General features: G+C 36.3%; 2 protein-coding genes across 4 annotated transcripts in view; one reads left to right on the top strand and one right to left on the bottom strand.

The window, feature by feature from the left end:
- Positions 1-7,135, bottom strand: part of ASPN (asporin) — a 29,011-nt gene extending 21,876 nt beyond the window's left edge. The window contains exons 1-2 of the mRNA XM_032785874.2: positions 6,881-7,135; positions 622-734 (exon numbers count right to left, since the gene is read on the bottom strand). Of these exons, the coding sequence (XP_032641765.1) occupies positions 622-734; positions 6,881-7,115 (348 nt within the window). The 5' untranslated portion in view covers positions 7,116-7,135. The remainder of the gene's footprint in view (positions 1-621; positions 735-6,880) is intronic.
- Positions 1-22,229, top strand: part of CENPP (centromere protein P) — a 306,990-nt gene that overhangs the window by 166,715 nt on the left and 118,046 nt on the right. The gene's annotated exons all lie outside the window — the stretch shown is intronic.

Genomic DNA, 22,229 nt, shown 5'->3' with positions numbered 1-22,229 from the left:
CTGTATGTGATGGCCAGTGGAGTCCTGTTGGTTTCTTTCTTGGGTTTGTCTTGCAGTAGGAGGCTTCTGGGTACACGTCTGGCTCTGTTGATCTGTTTCCTTATTTGCTCGTGCGGGTATTGTAGTTTTGAGAATGCATGCTGGAGATTTTGTAGGTGTTGGTCTCTGTCTGAGAGGTTAGAGCAGATGCGTTGTTTCATTTGAAGTTACTAGGAGTTTTACCATTCACTTCAATGGAAGCAGAGTTAAATGAGTGCTTTTGAAAATTCCTCCCTGACATCTTTCACATGTGGGATTAAGTTTATGGCTGTTGGTTACAGTACTTAGATGGGGAGAGTAGGAAATTTGTCTCATAGTCAGTTAAAGCTGAGAGAAATTTCCCTCTGGGTACTTAAAAGCTTGAATGTATTTTCCCTTCCCATGGCACGTGTCTGGATGTTGTGAGCTCCATGTAAACTGACAAGATTGCAGTCTGTAATGTGTATGCACCCAGAGTTGAAGACATCAAAATATTTTATTCTAATTAATCTAAATTGTTGTAGAAGGAAGTCATAATTTATATAAATAAATACAATCTCTGAGTTGCCTAAATAACACCGAATCAGAAAATGACAAACTTACATAAAGTGATGTGAGTCCTTTGAGATCATTTTCCTTGACCTCTTTAATTTTGTTGTTTTGAAGGTCTATCATGCGAGTATCAGCTGGAATATTGCTTGGTATTGAAGTCAAACCTATTTAGTGTTAATAATAAACAAAAATATATATAAATATCTACTATGTTGATATACAGTAAACCATTAACTGCTAAGCAGGACAACACACTGAGAATGTAAATGTGTGGTTTTTAGCTCTGCATTGAATACATATGTTGTTAGTTCAGTCTATCTTATAATTTTAGCTTTTAAAAAAAGTTTCATATTTATACAAAGCTCAACATCAGCCCACAATTCCATTGCTTTCAGTATTCCATTGAAACAGTTTCTTTTTAAAAGAATAAAATTTATCTGTCATTTCCCCAAAAGTTTGTAGCATCCTTTTAAAGTGTAGGCACCAGAAAGTGAAAATGAGTAGGAACTGACTGTATAAAATAAAAAGTTAAACTGACTAGTCTATTTTCAATATCCAAGCTTCACAAAATACAAAAAGTAAATAATAATACTTAAACACATTTCTAATTCATAGATCTCAAAGTGTTTTAGAAAAACAGATAAGCATTTTTTCTCCACTTCACAAATGGGTAAACTGTGAGACAGAGAGGTCACACTGAGTTAGAACTGAGCCCAGCTCTCTCTTGACTCCCATGCTGCTACTCTTCTATACAGGACATTTTAAAAAAACAAGATTTATCTTGACTTGCACTTTCAGTAAAAAACAGTTTGTTAGGGTTACTCAAAATAAAATGTACACATCCTGTTTGCGTATTAAACTAAATAGTTATGGTTAGAAAAGTTACAATAAAGTGGCTTCATGGTATTCAATAATTCAGTGGATCCATATTATGTAGGATCAGCTTACAAGTCAAAATATGATTTTAAAAAACTATTAATATGTAATCTCTACCTTTGATCTGAAATTCAAATGTGGTATTTATTTCTCTTTGCTAACTATTGATTTATAAGGCAGAACTGAATCTGGTGTGTTCTTCTATATTACTTTGTGTTCTTCAGAATTAAGAGGAGTAAAAACTACTACACCTCTACCCCAATATAACGCTGTCCTTGGGAGCCAAAAAATCTTACTGCGTTATAGGTGAAACCATGTTATATTGAACTTGCTTTGATCCACCGGATTACGCAGTCCCTCCCCCCCCGCACTGTTTTACTGCGTTATATCTGAATTTGTGTTATATCGGATCACGTTATATCGGGGTAGAGGTGTATTTGTCAATAAAGTAAGTAGATATGACTTTAAATACAGAGTGGAAGTTACGTTGAGGAAAAGTAAAGTAGGGCGTGGAGGGATTTTTCATGGGCCTTCTGCATTGCAATGAATTTCACCTTGGATGTTTAGATTTATAATTTAAAAAAAGAACACATTTAAAAATCAGATCAGTCCCACTTTTTGTATTTGGAAATACCAGAGTTCAGGGTTTAGTTGTTTTTTGCTGCTCCAGTTAATGATCTTATTGTCTTCAGCTTTGGTTGCTAGCTGTCATGAATAGGCAAATTCTGAGGATTTCTAACTGTGCCTTTTTAAACTTGAGTTTGAATCTCAAAATAATTTAAATTAACTTGGGCGATGTGTACTTTATTAAACATAAAATGTAAGTTTATAACAAGGGCATGCAATAGGAAATATAATCTTATCCTCTGTAGAAAGCTCACTGTCAGACCTGGTTCGGCCTCCATCCCATTGCACATATATTACATGGGACAAAGACTGTTGTTTGCAGCTCTGGACCCTCTGTTCGTCTCTCCCCCACTTCCTCCCATCCAGGGTTGGAGAAAGGCCTATCAGGGAAGGATGGGAAACTAAGCAGGAACTGACAGGAGATTCCAGATAGGAGAGAGTTCAGACCATGGCCTCAGGAAGGCAGTGGGGAAGAAGAGGGTATAGCAGTCCTAAGGTAGAGTCCAGACAGTAGTACTTGTTCTGGGGGAGGAAGGTGTAATTAATATGGAAAGGGCAGAAATAAAGGTTGTGGCATTCCACAAGAGCTCTCCCTACTACCTGGTTCCAAATGGCCTGTGTTTAACGACATGTGCCATAATTGACAAATGTATAATTATTTTAAATATTAAATCTGTTTTATGGATCTTTTCTAAATGTTTGAATTTAATAAAACAGTTTTGCAACCTGTAACAAGGCCCCCAACCACCATTACCCTGTTACAGATTGCAAAAGTTGTTTATTTTGTTCAGATAATGAGGAAAACGTCCATAAAAATAGGTTATACTTTTTTTAAAAAAAACTTTCAATAATGAGTTGACATGAACTAAAGCATAGGTGTCACACATTGCGAGGGCTTGTGTTGCAAATGATCAGGTTTGAAGATTAGGAGCTTCACTTATTGGTAGAAGATATGCTGATACAGGGCTACTGTACAAAAGGAAGTATTTCTTCACATAACGCACAGTCACCCTGTGGAACTCTTTGCCAGAGGATGTTGTGAAGGCCAAGACTATAACAGGGATCAAAAAAGAACTAGATAAGTTCATGGAGGATAGGTCCATCAGTGGCTATTAGACAGGATGGACAGGAATGCAAAGCCATGCTTTGAGTGTCCCTAGCCTCTGTTTGCCAGAAGCTGAGAAGGGACAACATGAGATGGATCACTCTGTTTTGTTCATTCCCTCTGAAGCACCTGATATTGTCCAATGTCAGAAGACAGGATACTGGGCTAGATGGACCATTGGTCTGACTCAGTATGGCCATTCTTATGTACTGGAATGTAGGTCTTAGATCTAGCAATACTGTTTTTTATGGTTGTTGAACATTTAGTTTAGTTTATTCTTTACTCTTGTAGTTAAAAGACTGGTAGATTCTATTTGTTATTTAAGTGACATGTTCGGCTCCATATCCTGTGCAGAAGTCCTATAGCTTTGATAACTTTTTATGACCCATAGGAAGAAATTGCTGTGCTGTTTTTATTTTGAGCATAAGGATCTTTATTAGTTTTTTCGTATTTTTATTTTTTGTATTACTCTTGGGTCACTAAATATATGAATAGTGGGTTGATTAGAAAATCAGTATTGTGTTAGTCTTATTTTACTGTAAATTTTTAGAATGTTTCCTGTTAAATGAACTTTTCAGTTAAATAAATATAAACTTAAAGAGAAATGACAAGCACATTTATGATTGTTAAGTATGGTTATACTTCTTAGAAGAATAGACCTTCAAAGGGAACAGGCTTGTGTCTCTTATCCTTGGAGATGGATATTATGTAAGCTAAGATCTTAAAACAACAAAAACTTCAGTACAGAAAGATGTGTGTGCGCGCGCGCACACTGCTTCTGCGAGATCTGGATTAGGCCCAGGCAGGCCCAGTCAGCCATTAAACAGCAAATGAGTGAGATACAGGCTGAGTGGAAAGCCTTGATTAGAGGAAGCTCACCTGAGCAGAGGTGGGCTGGGCTAGTATAAACCCAGGCAGCTGGCAGTAGCAAAGGCTGCTTAGAGACAGGCAGTTGTCACCCTCTGTTCAGTAGAGAGGGAAGTAGGGAACCCAGGAAAAGAGTAGGACCTTGGAGGCCTGGCCCTCACCCTGAGGGAAGGGCATACCCTGAAGTGAGCAGGATCTAGAAGGAATGCAAAGGAGAAAGCAGCCCAGGGAGTAAACACCAAGATTAGGGACTGAACAGATCTTGGCTGCATGTTGTAGGGTCCCTGGGCTGGGAACCTGGATTAGAAGGTGGGCCTGGGTTTCCATACCAGACTCTGAGGGAGTGGCACTATAGGACAGTGAAAGGGAAGACTGCCTGAGACTGCTAGTGAGAAGGGATTTTGATATACTCCCAGAAGGGGAAACCATATAATGACCTGGCTGGAGGGCCGAGTCATAAAGAGGAGGTTGCAGTCCCTGGAACGAGAGAGGGATCACAGAGAGGGAAAGGGACAGAGTGATGGAGCGTGATCACTGGAAGAGATGTCAGGCTAGCAGAGCTATTCCCCAGGGCTGTCCAGCAGTGAGTAGAGCACCCTGTGACAACCTCATTAATATTTCTGAATTCTGATGTGTGGAACTAAAATATATTTCTTTGGCTCTGATTTATATATTTGTGTGAATTCAGTTCTAGGATAGAACATTAACGGTTTTAATAAAAACTAAGCATGTGTCTGCTTCTATTGTAGGTCTCATTTCAGCAAGGTATCTAAATGTCTGCTCAACTGTAAGCATATGAGTACTCCCATGGAAGTCAAAGGATTATTCATGCTCTTAAGATTGTTCATGTGCATAGTTACCTTTCTGAACTGGGACCTAAAATAATGGGAATTTTGCCATTGGACTGTAATGGAAGCAGAAAAAAAGATGAGCTGCCTTAATTTTAAACAATTCTAGAAGAAAAAAGGTTTCATACCTCGTGGAAGTAATATCATTCTTAAAAGAATTTTTGATGAAATTCATGTATAACTATTTTTAAAAAATGTAAGAGCATATTCTCTAAACAACATATCAGATGTTAGAGAAAAAGAATACGATCAGGAGATTTACACAAGTTTTTGATTCTGGAATTAAAAAAAAAATTTTGCTTTTACCAAGGCCGAGGGGAATTGTGAAGAGAGAAAGAGAAAGTGCACAGATCAGAGAGGAGGAAGGCTGATGGGGAGCAGTTGGGTGCAAGGTAGATGACAGCAATGAGAAGGGAGAAAGGAGAGCCAGATACAGTGCTGTTCATGAAGAGAAGGAGTGGGAAAAGGGAAGAGGAAGCACACCCAGTCTGATCCAGCACGAGGAGTTAGAGAAGACAGGCCTGTATAATAGAGCAAGCTGCAGAGGCATTGTCATATGAAGGGATCCAGGATTCTGTGAGAGCCAAGAACTGGAAGGAGTGAGATATGAAGAGGTTGTGGATGACAGTAATCTTTTTAGAGACTGAAAGGACATTCCAGAGAAAGCAAGAAAAAGGGAGAAAGAAGAGAGATGGGCATGAGGTTGAGAATTGTGGCATGAGAAGAGCAGATGTGATGGCAGACATGGGTGTAGGAGGTGGAGAGGGTGAGAATGGAGGGAGGTCCATGGGTGAGGCAAACGTCACCAGAGATAAGGAGAGGGATCCAGATGTGGGAGGATTTGTGTTGACAGGAGGAATGGACAGATCAGGATGGAAAGCGGAAGAGTAGGCAGAGCTGGTGAGAATGATAGAGGGGTGAGGGTAACAAGGGAGAGGAAAAGGAGTCAGTGGAGTGGGGATTTAAAAGAAAAAGGTTTTTCTTTAAGAATACCCAATTTTGTTATAAACTCAGGTTAAAACAACCCATTGGCATCCTCGAATTATGTAAATCCTAACAACAAACACTTACACAGATAGAGACTGTAGTCATTAATTTTAGAGACTGTGATCCTTATGTACTATATTATTTATCTATGAATCTTACAGTGTTATTAACATATTTTCCTTTGGTCAAAATGTCATCATTATGGTTATGCTATTCAGTCTTAACCTAAACAAAAAAATGATATTCTTTCTATGCTCTTGAGTTATAATTTCCTTGTGGCTGATTTGTGGCTGCTTTGTCTCTTGTCATCCTTTTCTGTCATCATGTGGTCTACTGCTCTGCAAATCAAATACTTTTTAGATATAAACTTTTATGGGAGAGAGGAGTAGGGACTTGTCTAATACAAATACAAGACATTGCACATTTGATACAGGTCATATTCTGTCCTCATGTACTTGGGCGCATTTTCAATTGATATAAAGGAAATATGTGAAGGCAGAATGTGTGTCTCTGAAAATTTTAGGAACATAAGATTATTTTATGTTTGTCGGCATTATCCTCTCATTGTTGGATTGAAATAATCTTGTTTAAAGATAGGAAAGCAAATCTTTGTCTAAATAAAATAGCATTTTATAATTAAGGAAATGAGTTTTATGTAGTCTAAATTGCTTACCAACTTCAATTACATTGATACAAGTCAACCTTCACACAGGGAGGTTGCAATGATTTTAATTACATCAGTTTCTAAACTGGTGTGAACAAATTGGTATAAGTTGTGTGTGTAGACAAGGCCTCAGGGAGAGAATGTCATAGATGATATCGTTTGGAAATCTGATTGAAACAATCTAGTAGAAAAAAATTGAAAATGAATACTACTTTGTCCCTCAAAACATGATTTGTTTCATAAGTTCATAATTCATGGAAGTGCAGAATTCACATTCTTTATCACTGGAATTATTCTTTGGAAATTTTTTAAAGAGACATGCAGATTTATTCTTACCAAGGTCAGAGCAGTGGACAACTCTCATATAACACTGACATCCAAAGGGACATACTGGAAACATATCAAAAGGAACTTCTGGCAGAATTGGTCTTCCAGTTGGAAATAAAGAGTTATCATCATTTTCATCTTCCATATCTTGCAGCATCATATGCTTTAATGTAAAGTGTGAAAGGCCAATGAAATGTTTAGCAGAGCACAAACCCAAGAAGAGAAGTAACACATATTCTTTCATGTCTTCTCACGGAGAATAATCTGGGGGGGAAAAGAACAAAATATAGCCAAAGTTAGAGAATGTAGAACTGCAGATAACTTCTTTATACTTCTAGTTTAATTCATCTCTTGTAACACTCTTTTGCTGTAGCCAAAAATGATGCTTACAAAAAATAAGAATGAAGTTGCAGAATAGTTGATGCTTATGCAACAGTGAAGGAGTTCATTGAGCTCAGTTAAAAGGTTACTTGATAATACACTGAAATAGGGTTTGAATGTAGTACAGTGGGCTCTAGACTTATGAGACACATGTTGTATGTGAGTTTTGTAGCAAAACTTGGCACAAGTTTTTAGGATATGATCCCAATTTATTAATCATCTGATGGCTGTTAGCATTAAATAGCAATATGTTTTAAACTGATTTACTGTTCCTATTGCATTTAGAGGGATGGTAAATATTTATATTAGGTATAAAATGCTTCCATCAGAACATTCTTTGATCATGTGCTCAAACTTGAGGGGGAAAAAAAATCTACAGTTGTAAGTTCTCAAGCTCTGGATCAACTTGCCTCTTGTCTTAGGTATTCAGATCTAAAGATTCCTGGTAAAAGCCCTGCACTTATTACTATTGTTGCAATGGCATATAGGGAAAGAGTCGATCTTTTATGTGACAAAAATCCAAATTGTATAGATCTGTATTGTTTAAGATCAGAAACTTAAATTGTACCTGTAAATTAACTGTAAGCCAATGTCCATCACTGGGACCAGAAGTAATATTTTTATTTGTGTTACAGGAGCATTTATAGGCCTAAACCCCAAGATAAGGGCCCCATTGTTCTTGGGGCACTACATGACCAGAGTCATAGACAGTCTGGCCTGAAAAGTTTACAATGTAAATAGATAAGATTTATTGTTGTAAGGTATGGCTGATCCAAGTGCAGTCCCATGTAGTAATCCAGTGCAGAGGTCCCAAAGATGTTGATCAATTGGGCTATATCCACATCAGAGGAATAGTCAGACATATGCAGATTGAAAAGTATTTTTTACATTACTATGGCTATTTAGGAATCCAGAAACACTCCCAAATTTCAGACTATCTCAACAAAATACGTATATCTCATTGCAAAAGCAGGGACAGATGTTAGTTCACGATGCCTGTTAATAATATCCAATAAATAATTTCTGGGTTTACCTTGTGCCAGATTGCTCTCATCCACTCCCCTTGACTAATCCTTGGGAAAGCAAGGAGTCTGCACCTTTCAGACCTGAGCCTTGAATCATCTGTGAATTAATGCCAATGCAATCCAGATCTCTGACAGTTTCCCCCAGTGCACACCATATAAATTGCACACGTTGGGTGATCAAATAGAGCCCTGTGAAATTGCCAGTAAGACTGATGAGCAATTGCTCAGCAATATGTTTTCATAATTCTATTTAAGGTAACATTGCAACTACTGAATTATACCAGTTAGATTCTGCAAGCAAATGAACAAAACATTCTGGCCAATAGTATCAGACTGAAGACAGCTCTAAAACAGTCAGCCTGGACACCTAACCTCTCTCCAAGACTGGAAGAAAGTAATCAACCATTGAAGCAAGTGCAGTATCAGTTCCATGCCCAGAGGAAAATCATATTGACCATGGGTCAGAGAAATTGGAGAGTTCCAGATTGTTTCTCTACAGTCTTCTTAATAACCTGCCCATAAACAATTATTATCAAGATTGTCACTGTCCACATGACTTCCTGAGCATGGCTAAACTGCTTGCCTAAGGAGAGCTAAAACCTTTTCCCCAAAAAAACATAAATCAACAGTCAACATTAGGTCCAAAACCCCTTATCAGAGTTTATTGATAACAGGGGAAATGGTTCCGTCTGCTAGATATGTCACTGAAACTCCTCCAGCACATTAGAAATCTTGCAAGCAAAACTGGCAAAAATTAGACACTATGTTAGAAATATAGGAATTGTCAGTTAGGAATATAGAAATTGCTTCTGACAATATACACTGCCAGATGCTTCATATTAGACAATTATGGAATATGAGATAAATTTGATTTGTCCCCTCCTAACATGGATCAGCTACCATGGATGTAGCCAGTGTTGTTAGAATCCAATCAGTTATATTCATCTAGTCACAGTGAATAAGAAGCAAAAGTTCTTTGCAAATAGAAACTGTCTGGTTTAATCAGCCACCTAGAATTTTTTTGCAGTTCAAGGCTTTCTAGATGCTACAGTGGAGATGAAGAAATTGCTTTTCACTTGTATCTCAGCCATGGCATAGGATTTCAAAAACTCTCTCTGCTGCAATCAGTCAGACTCAAGAGTATGATATTCACCACTGGCTCTCTGATTTCATCGTTACATGCTTGCTCTCTCTCTAAACCCCTCATCCCCTCAGGTTATCTGTGAAGATAGTATATATAGGTAGGGGAATTCAGGGGACAAAAGACAATCATATTTAGTCACTAGCCTGTTAATAGAGTGACCCTCAGATATATGGTAAGTCTCTCATCAAAAATTCACACCTAACTGGGTCCACTAATCTGATTAGGTGGATCTAGGAAAGAGGTACTCCAGTCCAGGAGCAAAGAAGATAGCTTTGACTTGAAACTGAAGAAGGCAGCATGGTCTCCTTGTTTAGAACACAGAACTGAGATTCAGGAGACCCAAATTTTGCTCTAATTGTCCACTTACTAGGATATTTAGACTTAATTTGAGGAGCTGGGTGTATCCTACTGTATTCTATGTAGAACACAAGAGGCACTGCTATAAACTTTGTTATGCATATTCTGTTTATAAGATAACCTCTTTTTGGGATGTCATAGAATTATTTTGGGAAATGTTGGGTGGATGTAGATCCTTGTTTGTTAAATTAAATGTTTAATTGCCAATTTATGGTTAAAGATTCTCTTGATGCAGGCACTTTGACACTGTTACTTCTGTCATTTTCTGGTTCTAGCTTTGGGAAAGGGACTGCACCCACTTATACAGGTGTGTTGCTTTGGCCTATGCTAAATTCCAGTTTGTGTTTTTGTTGTTTTGCATTGTTGCTTTTAATTTACTTATATGAGACCAATGTTTTGTGTGTGTGTGTGTGTGTGTGTGTGTGTATGTGTCAGGCTCATTGTTCTTAATACTATTGAGGCAGGATGGTCCAGTGATTAGGGTGCTAACCTAGCACATGGGAGGCTTTGGTCCTATTCCCTGCTTTACCACAGTTTCCTCTGTGATCTTGGGCATATTACTTAAGCTATTAACTTGAATTGATTTCATGGTGGATCTGGGCCTTAGTGTCTCTGGCCTGGCTTTTTAAATTTTGAGAGGGAAGGATAGCTCAGTGGTTTTGAGCATTGGCATGCTAAACCCAGGGTTGTGAGTTCAATCCTTGAGGGAACAATTTGGGGATTGGTTCTGCTTTGAGCAGGGGGTTGGACTAAATGACCTCCTGAGGTCCCTTCCAACCCTGGTATTCTATGAAACTGTGTTTTAAGCATTACAGTAATTATATTGGCAGTAACTTCATAAATCCCAGGGAATATAAAAATTATTATGCTATAAAGTAGGGGGGGTATCAGGAGTACCTATTCTTATTCTCCCTCTGAAATGGATGTATAACTGATAGAAATGTCAGTGGGAAGTAGCACGCATTTCCATTTGAAATTTCAAATGTTTTAGTGGTTGTGAAATTCTGAATTTCACAGTGAAGAGGTATTGAACGTTTTCTGCAAAAACATTGTAATTCTTTAGCTTAGTTCTAACGTCTTTATCAACTTTTGTGTCTGCTTAAATCCCAGTAGATTAATATAAATACTCCAAATGTTTTAATCCAGATATTTTATGAAATATTTAAATATGTAACTATGTAATAAAGTATGTGAAATGGGTTACTGTTGTCAAGATAATGTATACCCTCAGCAATTTTCATACTTACTAATTGACCAGAACACTGAGGGGGAGATTTAGCCCAGATACAGCAGGGGTGGAGAAGGGCACAAGAAGCATTTCTTCTACTTGCATCAACTGCGTAGAGTCCCTGTGCTTCCCTTACTTCAGACAGTGCTCCGTGCAGCACCTCCAGGAGCACAAGCCACCCCATATTTAAGGGTGGGGAAGTAGAAGGGGCTATGTGCTCCAGCACCAGGCAGGAAGTTGATGGGGTGCAGAAAGCATGCTCAGCACTTAAACACACTGCAATGGTAAAGTTTTCCTTGCACACCCTGAAGCTCTAGAAGATATTGTGTCTCTACAAACTCCCCTTGGAACGTAGTTTAGCCTCTATGATTTGGAATTCTAAAGGTTGTTTGTTTTATCCCAAACCTCAGGTTGCCAGATAACATACAGAAGAGATAAACTCTTCTTTTTTATGCATTTGTTAGTGTGGTACAGTACTTGGTATTTCTAGATTATTACATAAAGTTTATGATAAACTCTTAATGTTATTTTAATGTGACTAACACCATTCAGCTGTAATAAAACTTGGATTCGAAATTCCTGTGTAACAGTACAGTAACTTCATAATATTAAAATAGTAAATGTGCATTACAAGAGAAAATACAATAAATCAGTTTAGGGGCATAAAGATTATTTGAAGGCCCTGGTAAGTATGCATAGGTTCAAAGAAAAACATTGAAATTACTCTATGGCTAGATTCCAGCAGCAGAAAATGGCAACATGTGATCATTGTTTTCTTATAAGTCACGACACTGAAGGAGTTAACAGGAGAGTAGTCAATATTTAGTCCTTTTAAGAGCCATGTTTAGAAAGAGCTGCTGTTAAGGTAGTTTGATGAAGGGAGGCAAGTTTCCTCGAGTATTGTTTCTGAAAAGGAAATGTTTAAATGAACCAGGAATAAAACACTGGTTTTGCTGGAAGACAGGCGGGAAAATCCTTGTGTTCATTAGTATCACAAATCATTACTCTGTGCAGAGCTTTTATCCAAAGAAAGGCAAGATAATAGCTCCTTTGACCACTATATTTAAAAATAGTTTGGCTTCTATTAGTCATTGTTCCTTCTCAAAAATAAATGGTTTTATATTCTAACTCTTTGTGTTTCTTTGGACTAATGCCTAAGAAAAATAAAATTAAACAACTTTATGAATAAGAACATCTAAGAAACTAAGGCATGGTCTGGAAAATACAGCATTATGTTAAAGATACGCAGTGCAACTATGAGAAATGCAGTCTTAAATAAAATAGCTGAAATATTGGTTTTTATTTTATTGACTTTGGATAGAGTCTACTTTACTTGTACTTTGAAAGGCAGATGAACATTAATCTCTGAGCATGTGTGCTGTTTTCACTTATTTAAATGTCTATTCTGTTCACTTTTTTATTTTTGTTTTTAAATCATTTCTGTTATACTTGATAAAATAAATTTTTCATTAAAATAACTTTTAGAAGTATATTAATTGTAAGTAATGATGATAGAACAGGGCTGTGCATAGATTAAAATAACAAGGAGAGATTTATCATATATCGCTTTAGGTGTTTACATGACAAAATAAATCGCTTCTCTTCTTTTTATAAGGTTGATTACTGTTTGCTTATTCAGTTAGAGCACTATTGCTTTTACTCTGTTTGATTCTAAAATTTCAGTAAACTTGAAAATATTTGAACTACAAAGTATATTATGAAAAATATTTTTACTTTAGAAATCATTTAGTACTGCAAAGCATTTATTTACCTAACAGTGTTAGCTTAATATAGTAATTGAAAATATGTTGCTTAATTCTGTACTGCTATTAAATGCGAATAGATACAAAAATGTAACATACCTGGTAAATGTGGCAGGTCTTCCAAAAGCAGTGATAATCCAGGTTTATTTCAATTTTTTTAATTTTAAGAAAGTATTAACAAACTTGTGCTGAGTGCTGTAAAATTGAGAGTGGGCATTTCAAGGAAAAATTCAACTTGAAAAGTTCCTGATCTGCCTGGCACCCTGGATGATACTTGAGTAAACTGCTTCTACAGATTATCCCATTTTAGTACTGAAGAAAGGCATTAAGACTTGTTACTACTCATATGGTTTTCATCACTGCTTGTATCACAGCCAAAACTTCTAGCTTAACTGTAGACGTCTAGTAGAAGACTTGGTAAAACCTGAAGTTTAATAATGGATGGCACCTGGTCGTTGGAAGTACGGTGAAGTCCATTCAAATCCATTCCTGATATGAGAACAAACTTTTTAAAAATAATTTTTCAGTGCATCATTCCTTATAGAGTGTGGCATTTACCAAAATGTGAACACACCTCCATTCAAAGAATAAGTAGTGATGATGATCAGCAAATTATCAAACCTATTCAAAGACTAAAGCTGTAAAATTAATACACTGCTTATTCTTTTTTGTAATTGTATATAGATTAGACATCTTACTTACAGTAAATACCTAGCAACAGGCCAGTGTACACCACACTTTCTGATTAAAAGCCTACATTATATTATTAAATACAAATAGGGTGACCAGATGTCCCGTTTTTATAGGGAGAGTCCCGTTTTTAGGGACTTTTTCTTATATAGGCACTTATTACCCACTACCCCTTGTCCCTTTTTTTCACAGTTGCTATCTGGTCACCCTAAATACAAGGGACAAAGTTGTTTAAAACAGTAAATTTTTTTTAGCAAGGATGATACTCATTAATGGGAACATTGGAATAAATACCTATTGCTGGAACTTGCTTATGTTAGCATAAGTCCAGTCTTTAGTTGCAATATGTTATAATCATGATTGGAGCTATAAGTTTAAGCTAGATCTGTGAAAAATAGAAATGTTTTACATTATTCATACTACAGCATCCATACAAAATATAGTTAGAAGCAGGGTTATATGCTCCTTTCCTTTATCAGATTGTCTATTTAAAGTGATATGACACTAATGTGAGTTGTCTATACTGCAGTTTGCATAGTCAATGTAATTAATGGCTTATATCTCTAGGTTTAGGACAAATTCAAGATTTTCATTTATCCAGTTTTATAGATGTTACTTTGTCATTGCTAATGCAAGTAGCTCTTTTTTATGTTACAATTCCGATAATCTTGCAAGAAGAAAAAAAACGTTAAAAATTCTAGCTCCTTTCCATCCTGATAAAATGTTTGGATGGCAAGGAATTATAGGTTCATGTTGATGACATGTCGATAAGGTTACAGATTTGTTTCAGTAGCACTAGTTATTTTGTCTACTGTATTTTTAAAGGTGAAAAGATGCAGATATGCTACACTAACATTTCCAATCTGAAGTTACTGTTCTAAAGAAAATAAGGCTTGTGTTGCTCATTGCATTGTTCTTTTTTGTATGTTCCAGGTTGACTAGAGTAGATGAGTTATATACCCATTATGGATCAGTGTTTCCCAAATAGTGAAATTGCTTTCATTAACAATCAAAGTTCCACACCAAAAGGTCAAAGATACTGCTTTTAATGTTTCAGATGTGTAGTTCTAGATTGCAAAATGCTATCAGCATTAGAACAAACTTCCTATGAAAATATGTTGCCTGTGTATTGAATGAGTTTGTTTGCATCCATTTATTTGTACAAATTTGGATAAAATTGCTGTAATGAAGTCTGTCTTGTCCCTTTAATAGTAAAAGGGAACATTGTGGAGGTAGTTGGATAGTTGGGAATCCCAATATGGCAAACGAGGCTTTGGGAACTTAATCATGTTCTTTCAAAAATTCACAAAATCTTTTACAATTTACTATAAAACTAACTAATATTGCAGAATTCTACAGCAAGCTCACTGTCTCTACTTTATTTTGTGGTTTGTTTTACAATGCATGTAATAAGCCAGTGCAGCATGTAGGACAGCATAAATGTTTTGAATGCAAGCTTGAATGGCCAAATTTATGGGTCAATATTAGGAACTTATTTTCTTGATAAAGTTCAACATACCTCTGAATTTTTAAGTTACAGCTGCAGTTCACATCAACGGATTTCTTAGCAACCTGCCTAAGAATATTATTTATACTGCAGAGAGCAGAATCACTCACTTCTTAGCAATGAATAGTAAAAGCAGTTGACTGTAATGTTTCAGTGGTTCAAAAGGACTTTGTAGGTATATCTTATTGATGCTATTTACCTTGCACAAGAAGTTTCAGATACAGTAAATAAATTTTCTTGGCTCTTCATGAGCAACTAATCTCCCTGCTATGTACAAGGTTCAGTTTTTCTGACTAAACAAAATTACAGTAAAATACCGGTTTTCTACCAGCTTGTTAACATCTGAATTCAATTACCTACTGTTTCCTTAATCTCTACTTTTATGTATTGAAGGAAACAGCCTCACATTCAGTGGGCATTTTTCCATTAGCTTATCCCTCTCATTTAGTACTGCAATTTAAAAATGTTGACTCAGCTGTTTTATATTCTGCCTGACAACTCAGAAGCGCTAAATAAAGTTAATTGTAGAAAATAAATGTTGATTTCCTGAAACATAGTTGTCATTTAACAACTTTAGAGAATGTTACCTACCTTTTTAACTGCAAGAGTTGAACTCTTGAAGTGAAAAGTGATCTTGTTGCACTTTGTTAATGTAATAGTTGAAGTAAATTGTTTCTGAGGATCAAATTTCATTACATTGCTGAATATCCATTTTATGAACAAGGATTTATTTTTTTTAAATATCCTAGTATAAAACTAGAGATGTGAAAAAAATAGTACCTCTGATAAAGTTATTATGACTCTGTGACATTAAGTTACATGGAAGAGACAGTTAATGTAGAGTAACTGGCTCCTAGAAGTTTCCTAATCAAGGATTTTTTTTTTTTTAATACTGCTTCAAAATGTAGTCCATTTTTTTAATCACAAGTGAAATTATCAGACAGTTGCTTGGCTTGTTCTTAAGCAATTAACTTAATTTATTAATTTCAGTTAATGACATAGCACGCTATTCATATAAAATTGGTATATTCTTTAAAACAAATGCTACTTTTATGAATAGACTAACTTCTGATTGGATGAAGCACAAACCAAGACCAGTATATAATGCAATCAAAAGACAGCTTTCTAGTGTTGAGAATTTTGTCTTTTTTTCAAAGCTTGTATACAAGTCTTAGTGGAAGGCAAAATAAGTTTTCATTAATGGCCACTGTTTATAAAGGTGGTTTACATGAAAATGATTAATGTAACTCTGCTTGTACAGATTCTCTCTTGGAGACTAGCCATGGCATTTTAATATCATGACATATTCCTTTTTTGCTGAGAAGCCAGTATATGTTGAATGCAGTCATATGTTTTGGTTTTAGTTAAGTTCTGGGCTTTCTCAAGTTCGACCACACTCTTTGCACTACTTGAATATGGAAAGTTTATTCTTCCACTTCCATGGTTCATCTTGTTTCTTCACTCTCTGTGTTGATGTGCAAAGTAATTATGTTTATTTAATTTTATGTATACAACAGACATAAAATTATTGCATCAACACTTTATGTATGTGTTAATTTACTCAAACCTTTTTTCTGAAAAGTTGCTTTAGCATCTGACTTATCAACTAAAATATCTGAAACCAAAAATAAACGTGGTCTCACTGTACAGCCTGAAGCCTTTCATCTCTACCTTTAATTATCAACATGTTGAAACTAAATAGTGTATGATTAGTATCTTAAAATATGCCTGTGTACTGTGTTTTTGAGCATGTATGTAAGAGCTGTAAACTCAAGCGTACAGTAATGTGTCCACATGATTTTCAGACATACAGCTAACAACCAGAACAAAAAAGTTTTCTTCTTTAATTTTTAAGTGTTAATGAAAAATGATAGTTTTGCAGAGTGTGGTCCACTGGTTAGAGAGTGGCATAGGAGTCCAGAGACCTGGGTTCTGTTTTTTCTGTTGACATTCTGTGTGGGTTTAGGCAATCTATCTTAGATTCCCCAACTGTAAAATGTGGCTATTGGTCTTTTAAAAGTGCTTTGACAACCTTTAGTGAAAGTCACTATGTAGATGCATATTTGTATTATTACTTCTACAGAAGGTATAGGATGAGCAGTGGCAGTGCAAATTGTCAACAGTCCCCAACTGTAACTTGGAGAGACCAGATACAGAGGTCTTTAAGTACACCGCTACCTCAATATAACACCACCTGATATAACACGAATTTGGATATAACGTGGTAAAGCAGTGCTCCGGGGGGGCGGGGCTGCGCACTCTGGTGGATCAAAGCAAGTTCAATATAACAAGGTTTCACCTATAATGCGGTAAGATTTTTTGGCTCCCAAGGACAGCGTTATATCAAGGTAGAGGTGTAGTTCAGTCTCCATGCCTAATCAGTTGCTGGTCTGTCTGCTGATACTGCTTACAAACTTTCTCATGAGAATTTTTTGTCAACTATAAATGAACTGAGAACACAATCATGCTCACACAGATAATCTAATAGTTGTAAAGATCATGTCTACATAGGACAGCAATGCACACTAAAGGAGTATGATTTCTAAAATGCACTAACATGTGGCTCACTAATTTGTCTGTGTAGACCCTGCTGGTGTACACTAATAGTTCCCTCATGCACTGTTTGAAACAGTACTATACTAAAGTACCAAGTAGTGCACCTTACAAATCACATTCCATTAGTGTGCATTGCTGCACCCTGTCGACAAGCCCTGAGTAACTACATCTTTTGACCTGGCCTGAAGTCAAACCACCGACTTAATGCTGCAAGGCTCCACAACCTGTGTCAAGCTACTGAGTCTTCCAGTTACTAGATTCTAGGAAAAGTTTTCTGTTTTGAAAAACAAAATCAAGCTAACGCTGTACTTCCTTGTTAACAAAATAAACTAATTTAAAAAGTAAAACTCTCACTTTCTAAATATATTTATGATGTTCTTGCCATATTTTTTTTGCATCAATGATATGACAGGGTAGTTGACAATGAATCGGTCTACATGAGTCTTTGCTACAAAGTCATCTTGCTTTTACTTCTGAGGGAAATATTTAAAGCTATTTTTTATTTGAATGGGCTTGGAAGTTTTAAGAAAAAAATATGTCTACTCAAGCCTGTAGATACTTCCATGATTCATTGTACAACAGCAATGAAATAGATCAACGCCTTTGCTTAGAGTAATGTTAAAAACACTTGTTCGTCAAGCTACAAGAGATGCTTAAATTCTCTGTTTGGCATCAACCAATTTTTCATTCTGGGGAGTGTGAGGGTGACACTTGGGGTGGTACTATATGGTCTCTTAATGAGTGTTACATTTTTTTCCTCTTAAAAATAAATTAGTATGTTAGAAGCTGGCATCTCTAAACTTAAAATAGTTATAGTTTTCATTCCATTTGTGTGAAATGTCATTAAAATTACTTTTAGAAACAGCAAAATGTCAGACTTATAACTTGGCATTGTTGTAAACATCATTTATTGCAACTTGCATGCTTGTCTCCAGGTTAATGAATTTTGTCAAACCTGTTATGTGTTTTTGAAGAAGCTGAGTTTTTACATTTCTTTCAGAAGGTGAGCATGTAACATTTAGTAGGTTGACTTGTAGGATCTCTTCTAAACCAAATTTGTTGAAAGATCATGTTCTTATTATGGAAAAGTTTACGTATAACTTCAGGAAGTATTAATAATACACAGGAAGGAATTACCTCATGAAATTCATTCTCTGAACTCCGTTTTACAAAGCATATGAACGTTCTCACTTAGGTACGTGTTCTCAGATACGATAAAATAAATTATAAAATGCTTGGTCATGGAGAACAAATGAAGAAGAGAGTTTGGGCGGTATACTACCAGCCTAACTGACAGAGTTCCGTAAGATTAGTTCTTCTGGTTTGACATCTGCTAGATTAATAAAAGAGCAATTCAAAACTCAACAAGTTCCCGAAAGACATAGAAGGTATTCCTAAATATGTTATTGGCATACATAAAGACAAATTGGAGGAAGAATCCCATGCACTGCTACAGGCTGGGGACCGACTGGCTAAGCAGCAGTTCTGCAGAAAATGACCTGGGGATTACAGTGGCCAACAAGCTGGATATGAGTCAACAGTGTGCCTTTGTTGCCAAGAAGGCTAGCGGCATATTGGGCTGCATTAGTAGGAGCATTGCCAGCAGATCGAGGGAAGTGATTATTCCCCTCTATTCAGCACTGGTGAGGCCACATCTGGAGTATTGCATCCAGTTCGGGGCCCCTCACTACAAAAAGGATGTGGACAAATTGGAGACAGTCCTGTGGAGGACAATGAAAATAATTAGGGGGCTGGGGCACATGACTTATGAGGAGACGATGAGGGAATTGGGCTTATTTCAGAGTGGTAGCCATGTTAGTCTGTATCAGCAAAAAGAACAAAGAGCACTTGTGGCACCTTAGAGACTAACAAATGTATTTGAGCATAAGCTTTCGTGGGCTAAAACCCACTTCATCGGATGCATGCAGTGGAAAATACAGTAGGAAGATATATATACACAGAGAACATGAAAAAATGTCAACTGTTGTCAACTGTTGGAAATGGGCCATCCTGATGATCACTACAAAAGTTTTTTTTTCTCCTGCTGATAATAGCCCACCTTAATTGATTAGTCTTGCTATAGCTGGTATGGCAACACCCATTTTTCATGTTCTTTGTGTATATATCTTCCTACTGTATTTTCCACTGCATGCATCTGATGAAGTGGGTTTTAACCCAAGAAAGCTTATGTTCAGATAGATTTGTTAGTCTCTAAGATGCCACAAGTACTCCTCATTCTTTTTGGGCTTATTTAGTGTGCAGAAAATAAGAGTAAGGGAGGATTTGATAGCAGCCTTTAACTACCTGAAGGGGGTTCCAAAGAGGATGGAGCTACGCTATTCCCAGTGGTGGCAGATGACTGAACAAGGAGCAATGATCTCAAGTTGCAGTGGGGGATGTCTAGGTTGGATATTAGGAAAAGCTATTTCACAAGGAGGGTGGTGAAGCACTGGAATGGGTTACCTAGGGGGGTGGTAGAATCTCCATTCTTTGAGGTTTTTAAGGCCCAACTTGACAAAGCCCTGGCTGGGACTGGATGACCTCCTGAGGTCTCTTCCAACCCTAATCTTCTATGATTCTATGCAGGGAGGGAATGTGATCATTTGCTTAAGTGGCGAGTTCATTCCATCATAGTCTTAGCCTAATATTGTATGTTTCTAAAAACAGTAGTCTCTATAGTCAATCATTCAGATTTCCATATTAATACTACTTTTGTCGCATACATACCATACGAGGTCTTTTGATGATCTTCAACACACATACTCTTTCTGCCACAGTCTTATGCGAAAACTACAAATCAGTGCAAGAAGAAAGGATCAAATCTAGAAATTTAATTCAGATAGCTCTAACTTGCAGAATTAATTATACGGTAGCACATATAATAGTATAAATTATTTGATTGAAACTATGACTTTCCGTACATAAGAGACTGGTAAACCTGTAAAATATATTCACTTTCTCCATCCTTTCCCAATATATTTTTCTTCAGCTTAAAAAATAATGGTTGAGTCCACTATGGCCTTAACAGATATGAATTGTTTAGTTCAAGTAATAGAGGCTTATCATTTTAGATCCAGAGGATTCTAGGTTCGATCTCTTACTACAAGTGACCCACCATGGGATGTTGAATTACAGCTGTATTCCAGCATGTTTATAAGCTTGAAAAATGTCACAAGGGAATATAGAAAAAGTCTAGATTTAATGGCCTATATAAAAGGTAACACACAACGCGAAAATAGATTGTTAGAGATCTTTGTATATTTTTATAGACTATTTAATGTCAGTATTTTAAGTTTTTGGTTTCCCTATTTTGGTCACTATAAAAGTTTGCTAGAGCAATTTTGAATGGATTTTCATATTTACAAAAATGCACAAAATAATATGTTACTTTCACCACTCAGTTGGCATCATTCATGTAACCTGAAAGACACACACATTCAGGATTACATATTAAATGTGTGTATGGTTTGAAAAATAAAATTCCTTGTTGTTTTATATAAACTATTTGAAAGCTGATGGCACATATTACTGAAGGGATAATTTCCATTTGGGTTGCTAGCAGTGATATTAAACAGTTTTGATATTGGTCAGCAAGTATATGTATCAGTAATCTCTGAAGAGGTGAGCAAATTATATCACTTTTATAGTGTGTGAACAATTTTTTCTTGTTGCAGTAAGACTGTATCATGGTTTTCAGGATAATGAATGTGAAATGCATTATAAATACTGTGAGTAATAAACTGTCTCTTCACCCCACATAAAATAAAATCATAAAATATCCTTTGCTCAGAAAGTGAGAGCGCAATGGATTAAACAGACCATTTTGTGGGACTGTAATTGTTCCCCGATGGATAACATTTGTTAACACAGTAAATTTGAGATGTACTTTTTAAGCTATTGAGTAATAATGCAACTCAAGTACTCAAGTAAATATCCACTAAATGATGTAACAACATTATGCTTAGTTCTATGAGGAAGAAAATATATGATTATTTTTTGCCTTTTGTCTTTTGCAGCACTGATGTGGAATTCTTTTTATTGAGTAGGGCATTTACGAAGAGAATCATGTGTTCTGGTGCTCAAAGCTTATTTGGGTAATACAGTGTTTTGTGATTGCCAGGAGATAACAAGTGATGTGTCCCTAAATATACTATGTATTAAACCATTTTTATAGGATGGAAACTAACTTATGATTTTGAACAATTGGTTTCAATATTACTGATATAAATTATATTTTATTAAGATGGTGGTGTCTTACAAGAGATGCTGAAAATTAGATTCCCCCCCTTCCGCCCAAGATGCCTAAGGGAGTTAAGCACTCAACTCCAACTAACTTTCAGTAGGTGTTTGTCATAAGTAGATAGGTAAGGTAAGGGGAACCAAACACCTGACCAGAGGACCAATCAGAGAACTGGATTGTTTAAAAGAGGGGCGGGAATTTGTATACTGTGGGGGTCTTTGTTGTTTCCTCGGCTGTGGTTAAACAAGCTTTTCTTCTAACTCCATCTTATCTCAAAGTTTCTTCTAAACATCTGTGGGTACAAAAGGAAACAAAGTACATAGGCTGTTATATGCTTTGTGTTGTATTTACATGTATGTTGATTTGCTGGACTGGTTTAATCGGGCTATCTTTTAAATCAGACTGTTTATTCATATTTTCTTATAAGCAAGAGCCTGTATTGAGTTTCTTAATGCAAGATTATTGTT

The sequence above is a fragment of the Chelonoidis abingdonii genome, chromosome 16 (genome assembly GCF_003597395.2).
Source record: "Chelonoidis abingdonii isolate Lonesome George chromosome 16, CheloAbing_2.0, whole genome shotgun sequence".
NCBI classification, from domain to species: Eukaryota; Metazoa; Chordata; order Testudines; family Testudinidae; genus Chelonoidis; species Chelonoidis abingdonii.
This window is presented reverse-complemented; position numbering and strand designations above follow the sequence as displayed.